The sequence below is a fragment of the Pelophylax lessonae genome (genome assembly GCF_965119305.1).
Source record: "Pelophylax lessonae genome assembly, chromosome: 2".
Lineage (NCBI taxonomy): Eukaryota > Metazoa > Chordata > Amphibia > Anura > Ranidae > Pelophylax > Pelophylax lessonae.
In genome coordinates, this window is record NC_138769.1 from 425,552,868 (window position 1) to 425,565,031 (window position 12,164).

The 12,164-nt window shown below is 46.1% G+C and overlaps 1 protein-coding gene across 1 annotated transcript in view; it reads right to left on the reverse strand.

The window, feature by feature from the left end:
• The window catches only part of NF1 (neurofibromin 1), a 585,707-nt gene that overhangs the window by 478,851 nt on the left and 94,692 nt on the right, over positions 1–12,164 (reverse strand). The window contains exons 5-6 of the mRNA XM_082247714.1: positions 7,502–7,608; positions 3,480–3,547 (exon numbers count right to left, since the gene is read on the reverse strand). Coding sequence (XP_082103840.1) covers positions 3,480–3,547; positions 7,502–7,608 — 175 coding nt within the window. The remainder of the gene's footprint in view (positions 1–3,479; positions 3,548–7,501; positions 7,609–12,164) is intronic.

Consider the following 12,164-nt stretch of genomic DNA (forward strand, 5'->3'; position numbering starts at 1 on the left):
TGTCTACAACAGCATTTTTCACCAGGGGTGCCGCAGCAAAGTATAGAAAATTGCCCCAACTAAGTCAGGCAGTTACAGTTTAAACACTCTCTCTCATCTGCCTCAGCGTTGACGTTCGGTTGCTTTTTAAACCAGCATTAAAGCTGCAGGGGTGCTGAGGGATGTGTGATGTGTGGCCGCCTGCCCACCAGCATCATGCCAACCGATGAGGTCCACGTTGCTAAAGAAGTGTCGGGAGCCCGCACAGCGTAGTGGGACCATTGCAAACAGGTGCTTCCTAGAACTGAGGCTGCTGCTCTTCTCCCGCGCTGTGTGAACTGTGTGTGTCTGTGTAAGCAGGCCATGCACTGACAGGAAGAAGGCTGGTCAGTGGGCTGCATATGAGCTCTTTGGAAGTATATGGTTAAATATGGCATGGGTAGTGGAGCACAATTAATTGCATTTCACATGGTACAGCTCTTGAAGTGATAATACTCCTCTGTTACACATTAACAATTTTTGCTTGGACTTGGGGTGTGTGTGTGTGTGTGTGTGTGTGTGTGTGTGTGTGTGTGTGTGTGTGTGTGTGTGTGTGTGTGTGTGTGTGTGTGTGTGTGTGTGTGTGTGTGTGTGTGTGTGTGTGTGTGTGTGTGTGTGTGTGTGTGTGTGTGTGTATATATAAATAAATAAAATGTATGCATGTAGTGGTTGCTACCGATCTGTGAACTCGGTGTTCAGGACTACTTAACTCCAAATGCGAAATACTTCCCTGCATTACAATCAACTGAACTCTGCATGCAGGTTTCACTAATTTTCAAGGCAGTTCGAACGGTTGAAAACGCTGAAAGTTTTTTACCTCCAGTGTGCAGCTCCCCCCTCCCCAGTGTGTTGGGAGCGGAGGGCAGAATTGACCCGCTCGCTGTCTTTTGGACAGAGAGAGCTGGCTTAGTAGCAAGCACGCATGAGTGTCCCCATAGCAAGCCGCTTACCATAGCGGCACGCGGCAAGGGACCGAGAAGAGGAGGATCAGGGCTGCTCTGTGCAGAACCATTACACAGAGTAGGTAAGTATTACACGTTTGTTGTTTATTTTATTTTTCTTTTACAGACGCTTTCAGTAGGTTGTAACGCAGAGCTCTCTGCATTGCAAACTATTAATCTCTGAACACTGCGTTGCAAACTTTTTACATTTTTGACTGGTGTGCCCCAAGATACTGCTAAATTTTAAAGGGTGCGTTGGCTGAAAAAAAGGTTGAGAAACACTCGTCTACACTCTCCCCACAGCTGATCCTGCCCCTTTACGGACATAACTTGTTCTGCACTGTGTGTGTGTGGAAGTAGTCACCTTGTTCGAGACAAGGCTTTTGCTTCCTTATATTAGAGTTTCCAGTAAAGAACCGTGAGAAGTACAGTAATGACATCCCCAAATCACACTCCACATCTCATGAGACTAGTATTAGGAAGCAGAAGTGCTTTAGAACACTCAGTGCAGAAATACAACTATGAGGTAGCAGAATAAGACTGCCTAGATGCCCTCACAAGCCAGGAAGAGTACTGCTATTTTCATGACAAATTTAAGAAAAAAGGGTACATATTTTCATGTGTGAGGTGGTTTGAGAACTCGTTCCTATTATGGTAGGTGCGAGTAGTAATGACTGGGAGGGTCTAGCAATGCCCTAGAAACAAGGCAGGGTGGGATGATGCCAAATGTGAGTGTCGGCCAGGCTTCTAAAGTATTTAATTGGCAAGGGCATTATCCAACTTTAAGCAAGGCTGAACAGCTTGTCTTCATCTACAGGCACCTCTTATCCTGCATAGGCAGGTTTTCTGCCTAGCAGCACTAGGGTCATTGGTTCCAATCCCAACCAGAGCACTACCTGCATGTTCTCTCTCTCTGCCTGGGTGGGTTTCCTCCCAAACTTTAAAAGCATGCTTGTAGGTTACTTTGCGCCTGTCTAAATTGGCCCTAGTAGGTATATGTATGAATTTGAGTTAGAGACCTTAGCTTGTACAATATATATGTAAAGTAGTGCGTACATTTTCAGAGCTTTATAAGTACCTGTAATAAATAAGGTGAACTAATGCTTCACGCCATACATCAGTCCCAGTTTCTACTACCAATAAAACCATACACTGTGACTGGGAATTTCAAATATGCATTAACAGGTCAGCATTGAGCAGGATTCCTGGGTCACCTGCTTGCTCACTAAACAGAGTTTATGATGCCAATTCAATGAACAATGATTAAGATGCAAATGTCTCTTAGCCCAGTCTAATGCCATTTTTTGCAGGGGTTGGAAGGAGGTGATCAAGTTGGAGAAAACCATATTATTGAGCAAAAGCACAAGTCAACCAAAACATTTTTCTACAGCAAGCTTGGTTAAACCTTTGAAGATCGGCTTAATTGTTTTCAGATAACTGTCTGCATAACTGTGTGAATGAAATATCAAGAAGCAAGGATAAAATTGGTCTATTTAGAATATGTGCAATAAGGCACAAGCAGTGGTTTACAGGCAAAGTGGCCACCTAAAACACTGTAGGGAACAATTCAATAAAGTGTATATCACTTTACTTACAGTACTGGTCCATTCGAAAAGTCCTGCACCTAAGTACATGACAGCACCGCAACAGCTTTTTAGCAGTTTCAATACGTACCCCAGATTTGGTAGTTATTTGTGCCAGTTTCATGTTGTGTTGCTATGGCTGCCACATTCAAAAAGCATTACTTAACTTCATAAAGTTCATAGATAATGAACTGCGTCAAATTTATGAAAGCTGTGCAACAGTTTTCTTGCCATTTCCAGAGTAGTTCTTTAGGCTCTGGCACTAAGTCTGCAACAAATGTATTAAAAGAGGACTAAACCCAAAAGCAGAAATGCAACATATTGTAGCTTGCAGTCAGATGCAGTGGCTATATGTTTTTTCCCCCAAGTTAAAAACATTTTCAGTAAACAGAAAAAAAACCTGCTGATCTTACCGGAAATATGGTGTCCTTGACACTTTGTGAGCTGCATTTAAGATAAAAAAAACCTTCCTTCTTCGATATTTTAAGTAAACTACCAATTGCCTGGCTCCCTATTTAATGGAGATAAAGAGATAAGGATACGTTTGAAGTCCATATCAAGACAGCAGTCTAGGGAAACAAAATGGCAGCCTCAACATATAGTAGGGGGTTAAACAGCCACCCAGGGATAGGAAGTGTGTTAGTTGTCGGATTGCAAAGTGAAAAATAAAAAAATAAATAAAAAAACTGAAACTAGTAAACTGCAATATAAAACATTTTTGGCTTTTGGGTTTAGATACACTTTAGGACATATTGCCATGTTATTGATCAGAAAAGTGGAGGTAAATAAGACCTCTCCCATGTGGGAGTAAATTGTGTCGCAGACAAAATTCTGCAACAGCTTCACATACAGCGTACCAACAGTTACAATAATCTGTTGCAAATTTCGTCATTTGCTGCACAAAATTCCAGGGTGTATTGTTGTCAGTGATTTTTACCTTTTCAAGACTATTGATAACCGCCAACTGAGCCACTTTCTTTAAGGATTTAAATTTGAAAACCGTCTCTGGAAAACAAAAATCATACAAATCAACTGACTTTTTGGAACTAGAATACATATATATTTTGCTGCAGTCAAATAGTATTTTGGTTGCATTACTGTGTAGAAACAAAAAAAATTTGGACTTGCCTTACCTTTCTTGGAGATCATCATAGGACACAGTTTACCCTTAGACCACTGGGTTATATATGCTCCACCTCCAGGTGATTGCCAATGAGAAATAAAGCTCGACATGGCACTGCATAAGTGCCGGTTCACATTTCTGCGATCACAGAGATCACATGTAATTCGGAGCGCACTGCTCCTAAAATGACATGCAATCTCTGTGCGGTGCAAATTCAGCCATACAGTTTGTATGGCTGAATTCGCACCGCAATCGCACCCAACTCGCACAGGACCCTTTTTTGGTCCGCAGCAGAATCGGATCGTATAGTGGTTCACACTAGTGCGATCTGGTTCTGTGCGAACTTTCAGATCGCACTGCCATATGCGATATGATCTGGGGTGTCCTTAACTGTAAATTGACACCCCCAGTGTATCGCATATGGCAGTGTGAACTGCCAGGGGTGCGGATGCGAGAAAACACTGTATATTCGCAGAGTTCCCGCATCGCAGAAATGTGAACAGGCACTAAGCCCTCTCACTTCCAATATTGCCTCAGTTTTGCCAGCAAGCAATATTAGAGTTAAGCAGGAGGGGGGACCTGTGACCTATGATGTACTCCAATAAAGGTATTTTATAGGCAAGTCAAAAATCAGATTTTCCTAATTGTACATCACAAGAGTGTTAGACCATTAGGATATCCCAAGCAATCCCATAAAAGACAAGCAAAAGCAAACAAATGAAACATTAAGACCATGTTAGACAGAAAAAAGTTCTGAGGTCCAAAAAAAAAAAAAAAAACTTGTACAAGGAAAAGATTCTTTACAGGACAAAGCCACAAGCTTAGACACCTTCCTAATTGAAGGGATTGCCACAGAAATGCAACCATGCATGAAAGAGGGAGTTAAATGTCCTGAACAGGTTCAAATGGTGGCCTCTGAAGATTAAACACCACCAGATTGCGTTCAAGCTAATTACAGCATTACAGCCAGAGCACTCGCCTGAGAACCTAAATACGTCCAGGGTGAGAGCGTGTCCAAACAGAAGCCTAACGCTTTGGGAGAGAGCTGCAAGTTCCATCTAGCCCAGGAACCTGACTTAGGAGTCCCAACTTCATAAGCCATAGCTCGACAAATCCCAGGCGCCAGGTCGCCGTGGCAATTAGAAACTGCATCCTTTTTTCAGTGACAGGTGCTGACTGGGGGCACCGCCACCATAGTGAGGAATGTGATTAGCAGCAGCAGTGGGGTTAAAGATGACACGGGAAAAGAACCCAGCTCAGGGGCGTGGGGGGCTTCGGAGTCCGTTTCCTGGCACCAGATCGCCCTGCCTGAACCACTATCCCTCCTCTACAAAGGTGTGCCCCATGTCTGCTGCAGAGAGGAGAGAAGTTCTGATTTTGTCTAGGGAGGATTAGGAGATTGGGATGCTTAGAAAGGTTCCATCTGCAGTGCCAATGTGGCTGCTGATGTGAAGAGGGAATATCTTCTAGACTAGATTTGATGAGGGGAGGAGCAAAAAAAAATACCCGATTCATACCATCTGGGGGGTAAGGAGATGAGTGACAGGTGCTGGCACTGCTTCTGCCCAATGTTCTATGTCGGGGGAGGCAGCTCCACCTGCACTTTTCTCTGGCAATGCCTGCGCACCTGAGATCTCCTCTTCGCTCCCAAGCTTTATATACAGCCCATGGAACCTGGGGTACCAGTTATATAAACAGTGTATACCCAATAATTAAAGGCTGTGGGTAGCCAGAGGCTCAAGCCTAGTACACACTAGCATTTTTTTTTGTCATTCAACACAGCAGGCTGAAAGAAGGGAAAAAAACAAAAACTGAGAAGCTTGAAATGGGAGAGCTGTACAAACTATACGACAGGGGGACTGCTGTCCCACCAATCCCCACGCAAAAAAGCACACCAGTCAGAGTTCGCGCCCATTGGCAGACCTTTTTCAGTCATGCCCCTTCAACAGAAGCTGGCTTCTGGCTACATAAGAGAAGGGGTTTGGTTGTTAAAAATAAAGCTTTAGAGGTTTAAAAAAAAAAAAAAAAAAAAAAAAAAAACTGGCTGCCAACTTCACCTGGCTCCTAGATGCAAAGAAAATGTGTCCAGCCGTGTCTTAAGCCATGCACTTTACAATACCAACAAAGCCTGACAAACCCCCATAAATCCAATAACAGGTTGCACAAGAACACTTGCCAAGGAAAAAAAATCCAAGACCCAAGCCCTCCATCATCCTAGATCATGAGGGTTCCAGTAGTGACACCTTCAGATTGTTAAAGACCAACTGCGTGAGAAAACTCGCTGTGGTCCCTTTAAGTTTGGGAAACATTTGAAGCAAGAGGGCCCTTCTCAGAGCATTTGTCTGCATCAGAGGAATCTGCTTCCACAGACCTTTCTTTCTCTGTGTCCACTTTTAATACCAAGAACAGTAGAAGGGGAAACTCACAAAGAAGCTCCTGTGGTAACAGACTCTGACCGTTTATTATCAGACTGCCAGAAATCAAGTCGAAGAATACCTGATTGGGCACCTGAGGAAGGAGACCCTGAAGGAGGGAGTGAAGAACTGGAGGCTGCTTCTGAGCCACAGCCAGCCTGTTGCCCCATAATTGATACTGTGGAAGGAAGACTGCCTCCAACTGTAACATAAGAGCAACTATAACGTAAGACCCTCTAATCCAAGTCCCTCTCTAGTATCAGGCCCACCATTCCTGCTAAGGATGCAATATTCATAGTACTGGAAGCAAGGTGGAAGGGCCCCGTTTGCAGTGTAATCTGTACTAAAACCGGTGGAGCAGCTACTGCTTTACCCTACTTGGTCAGTGTCCAGTAACAGCCAAAACCCAACATGGCGACCATACATACGTGGTGTGTCCACCTAGCTGCGCATGGGGAGTAGCACAGACAAGCAGCCCACACATGCAACAATGAGCCATAGCTGTGCACTGAGCCGGTTGCCCTCTTGTGAATCCAGGCTGGTTGGCACATGACCATCACCTGACAGACTGCCTAGCATTGTGGACACACAATTACTCCCTCAAGATGCGCAAACTGACACAGACTCATACAGCTTTTAGTGAGGCAAGGGAATCCAGGGGATCCCTCCACAAAAGGAAAAATCTCACATGTCACCCAACAGAAACACAAACGGCTTATTTGTCACTAAATTCTGGTCAGACTACCACACAGATCTTTAGGGGACTGGTCTCTGTGTAGACCAAGGCCTCAGACCTTGGTAAAGCAGCGTCCCCCTTCCCAAACGAAAGCGACGCAATGCAGTCGCCTGCCAAAATTAGTGTAAAACATTGGATCCCGTGCACATTGCAACTTACACCACTTCTATGTTCTTGTCACCAGGTTCCAGGTACAGCCTCTCCAGGGTTATCAACCTGAAAGGACCAAACCGGATAACTGTTGATGCTCTAGAGCAGTGGTCCTCAGCAGTGGTCCTCAACCCTGGTCCTCAGGGCCCACTAACAGGCCAGGTTTGCAAGATAACTGAAATACATCACAGGTGATATCATTTGCTGCTCAGTGATTGCAGTACTCTAGTCTGCATCTCCCCAAGGCAATACTTAAAATCTGGCCTGTTAGTGGGCCCTGAGGACCACTGCTCTAGAGCACAGTTCAGAAATTAGAAGATTGTGTATCTTAGGAGAAAAGGCTCTCGTCAGAGAGAGACAGGTGCATAAGCTACAAACAGTAGAAAAAAATAAATAAAAAGGGTTGGGGGGGGGGGGGGGGGCGTAATTATGCAGGGTTGAGTTAAGCTTTGCCATTTGCCAGTGTTCAATCATCAGGAGGTAGAGAATTAACTCTGACATACTGAATAAAATGTTTGCCATAGGAATTCACCAACCTTGTAGCAGCCTTTTCAGTTTTGCACAGTCCACATTAATATACTGTATCAATTCTATATCGTGAACATCAGCATTGTCCTCTGAACAAACTGTCAGCTCTTGCAGCCTAAAAACAAAAAAGCATAATGAAAATCAATCAAGTTCATCTTTGAATATTGGAATATTTTGTCCAAAGCTCCAATTTAAAGCGATTGTAAAAAGGTAGGCCTTTTTTTTTTTTTTACCTTAATGTATTCTCTGCATTAGGATAAAAAACCTGTGTGCAGCTCCCGCGGCTCTCTGTTCACTGGACATGGTGGTCGCAGTGAGAGCCAGTGGCACCTGCTGTCAATCACAGCCAGTGAGCACAGAGCGGGGGCTGGGCCAGGCCGCGCTCTGAGTGTCTATGGACATACAGCGCGTGCATTGGGACTCAAGCTCAAGTGGCTTGCTATTTGGCAGGAGGGAGACACTAGGAGTGCCAGCACCCGGCAGAAGACCCCAAAAGAGTTGGATCAAGGATGCTCTGTGCAAAACCATTGCACAGAGCAGATCAGTACGACATGGTAAACAAACACACACACATTTAGAATCTCTCCAACGTTATGGGGCAAATGTTACCTCAAAACATACATCTCTCCTGGTTAAAAAAATAAAGAATCACTGAAGATGGTGTATTTTAGAAATCACATTTTAAGCTGTTAAACATAAAGCACCTAAATTCTGGAGACTGTCATTTAAAACTAACATCCTACAAAAATGGATTTTTGTAAAATCTTACCGTAAAATCCTTTTCTCTTAAGCTCATTGACAGACGCAGTCCTCTTGATTAGTAACACATTGTGTTATACTGCCCTCTACAGGAGTAGGACACTAGACGGAAGGAAAACGTTCTGGCCACACCTTAGGGGCAGTCCCAGAGGGTATATCCTCTCACTTCCTGCTACAGGATGTCAGTTATGTCACAAAGCAGTGTCGAAGAATTTAACCAAACCCCACTCAAAAAAACCGAGGGGCGGGTACTGCGTCTGTCAATGAGCTTAAGAGAAAAGGATTTTAAGGTAAGATTTTACAAAAATCAATTTTTCTCTGTCGCTCATTGACAGACGCAGTCCTCTTGATTAGTAACACATTGGGACGTCCCAAAGCAGTGCCACAAATGAGGGGTGGGATAACAGAAAAATTCAACTCTAGAAGGCAAAACAGGTGCCGACTAGAAGTCTTAAAGGCTCATTTAAATCAAATAATGAGACTCAACTGGAAAAAAACCCTCGAGGTAGACCACCGGTCTCCTCAAATTGCGGCCTGCAGAACCTTGCGGCCAAAAGAGGCATCCGACGATGCCATCACATCAACTTTATAAAATTTTGTAAAGGTATGAACCGACGACCAGGTAGCCGCCTTGCATACCTGGACCACTGACGCCTGATGGCGGAAGGCCCAGGAAGCACTAAGCGCCCGAGTGGAGTGCGCCTTGACAGGGAACGGAGGATCCCGACCCTTAATAGAATAAGCCTGTACCACCGTCTGTCTGATCCATTTGGAGATAGTCGCGGCAGAAGCAGGCAACCCCTTTTTGGGGCCATCCGTGATCACAAAAGTGAATCCGTTTTACAAAACGGGTCCGTAGTCTTCAGGTATACCCTGATTGCCCGAACCACATCCAAGGAGTGTAATGCAAACTCCCGATGATAGCTGGGCTTAGGACACAGGGAAGGCAATACAATGTCTTCATTCAGATGAAACTCTGAAACCACTTTAGGAAGGAAGGATGGATTCGGACGAAGAACCACCTTATCCCTATGAACCACCAGATATGGGGAACGACAAGATAATGCGGCCAGTTCCGACACCCTGCGTGCAGAAGTGATAGCCACCAAGAAGGCCACCTTCTGGAATAATGTAAGCAAGGGAATCTCCCTAAAATCTTCAAAGGGAGGTTTCTGAAGAACCGACAACACTAAATTAAGATCCCAGGGCGGTAAGGGTGCGCACACTGGCGGAGCCAGGTGTCGCACCCCCTGGATGAAATTCCGCACCAAGGAATGAGTAGCCAAAGGTTTCTGAAAGAAGATTGCTAACGCTGAAACCTGACCCTTGATAGTGCTCAAGGACAGCTTCTGCTCAACCCCCTGTTGCAGAAAGGCCAAGATTCGGGTCACCGAATAGGTACGTGGGGGAAATCCAAGAGATTCACACCACGCAATATAAAAGACTTCCATGTGCTGAAAGTCGCTTTCCTTGCTTTAATTAGAGTAGGAATAACTGAGGCTGACAATCCCTTGTCCTTCAGTACCTGGGTCTCAATGGCCAGGCCATTAAGCCAGCGATTGTAAAGCAAGATGGAAGATCGGTCCCTGAGACCGCAGATCCTCCCTGAGAGGAAGTCTCCAAGGAGCGTCCGCGACTAGCCTCACCAAGTCGGCATACCAGGCTCGACGAGGCCAGTCCGGAATTACCAGGATAACGAATTCCCTCCACCTCTATCCTACGAAGAAGTTCCCGCAGTAACTTGAGAGGATGGAAGGCATACCGTAGCCGATACTGCCCCCACGGGGCAATCAGCGCGTCTGCTGCGTCCGCTAGAGGATCGCGGGCGCGAGCTACAAACCTCTGCACTTTCCTGTTGAGCCGAGACGCCAACAGATCCACATCCGGGGTGCCCCAATGAAGGGACAGCTAGTGAAATACCTCTGGATGAAGAGGCCATACCCCTTGATCCAGAATCTGACGGCTGAGATAATCTGCCTGCCGATTTCCCACCCCCGGAGTGAATACTGCGGAGAGAGCCGTAACAAACCGTTCCGTCCAACGAAAGATGCTGGTCATTTCGATGGCCACCAGGACACTCTAGGTGCCCCTTTGGTGATTGACATAAGCCACGACCGTGGCAATGTCCGATTGGATCCGAACCGGGCTGCCCTAGAGCCGCTCGGTCCAGTAAATCAGACAAAGTCTGATCGCTCTCAGTTCCGATACCTTTATTGGTAACCTGGATACTATCGGAAGGAATGACTTCCCCTGGTTGAGCATCGGAGGCCGAAGCCACCAGACCAGAGACTCCCTGGTCCGCTCGCTCAACCGGATCCGATCGTCCAGAGAATCGAGATTCCGATTCCATTTGAGAAGAATCTCCTCTTGGAAAATTCGGGTAGGAGACTGGGCAAACGGTACTGCCTCTAAGGAGGCCACCATCAGTCCCAGCCAGTTGACGGACAGCAACATCCGAATCGTTGACTGAACCTTCTGGAGTTTCTCCGCAAGGTGAAACACTCTTGCCAAGGATCTCCCAGATAGTTCAGTCTCCTGGTGGGACCAGGAATGATCTTTGGGAAAAAGAGAAGAAAACGCAGATGTCCTGCGAAGATGGGGATATGAAGATAGGCATCCTAAATGTCTATGGACGCCAGGAAATCCCCCTGATGCAGGGAGGCCACCACTGTTCGGGTGGACTCCATCTTTCCCAAGTCCAGAATTTGGACGCACCTTGCCCTCTTTCCTGGGCATTGTGAACAGGTTCGAATAGAACCCCTGAAAACGTTCTATCCAAGGAACAGGAACTACCGCTCCCTGTAGCATACAAATGTTGGGAGGGAAGAATCGCACCGGTAGAAGTGATCGAATGCTCGATCTTGTATCTCGACCGTATGACCTCTTGAACCCCTTTGTCCGGGATTCAGGAAAACCATGGATCTGGAAACCGGTGAAGACGTCCCCCCACCCCAGAGATGGGTGGGGGCGCATCAGGCTGTCTTAGCAAGAGAGTGCTCTTGCCCCCCAGTGAGATCCTTTATAATCTCACCCAAACAGGCGATCCCCTTGAAAGGGGAGATTAGCCAACCCATACTTGAAACTAAACCAATGGCAACCACTGGCCTAAAGGTTGACCCTATCAGGGAAAAAATGAAGCGGGATTCCGCTTTCACTCTTCGATCCACCGGATCCCTAAAGGACGGAGCGTCCTCCAACGGGATAATAGTGGCTTTATCTGGAAATCGGTGAGTCCACCACTGGTGGTACCGTCCATCTTTTAAGGAGGGATTCCTCAAAACGGATAGCGCCTAGCCATGCGCTTGGAAATAGCAGGGATACGTTTCAAACGACCCCATTTGTGCAAAGGAAAATCCTTCGCCATTTTGGTAGGCTAACTAGTACCAAAAAGGAATTTCAGTCTCAGCTACCTCTGCCGGTGTAACCTCAAGACTTAAGGTTTCCCGGACAGACACAACTAGTGCATCCATCAACGCTCTTCTTGTGCTATGCCGGAGGCAAAAACGTCCTCCTCACTGTCTGAGAAGACCGTACCTGAGACAGCAGCCCCAGAAGAGGGACCTGCAGCTGCAGTGACCAGCTCAGAATCCATATCTGAAGTATCAGATGAAATAGGGGTAGACGGGGGTCGTTTTCTTGACCACTGTCCCCGACAGGCCAACTCCACCCGGGATACCAAAGACTCCAAAACTGCTGATAATGCATCAATCCAAGTGGGGTACTGAAGGGTCCTGCGGCCACCTTGAGGGAATCAGGTGGGGATAAATGTGTGGCAGGGTCCATGATTATACAAGACACTTGCCAGCGACAAAAAAATAGCAAAGTAAAAAAAAAAAAAAAACTTTTTTTTTTCTTTTTTGTAATCCCCCAGCGCAACAGCGCCCCTCAGTGTTACCTGCTTTTTTGGACCCC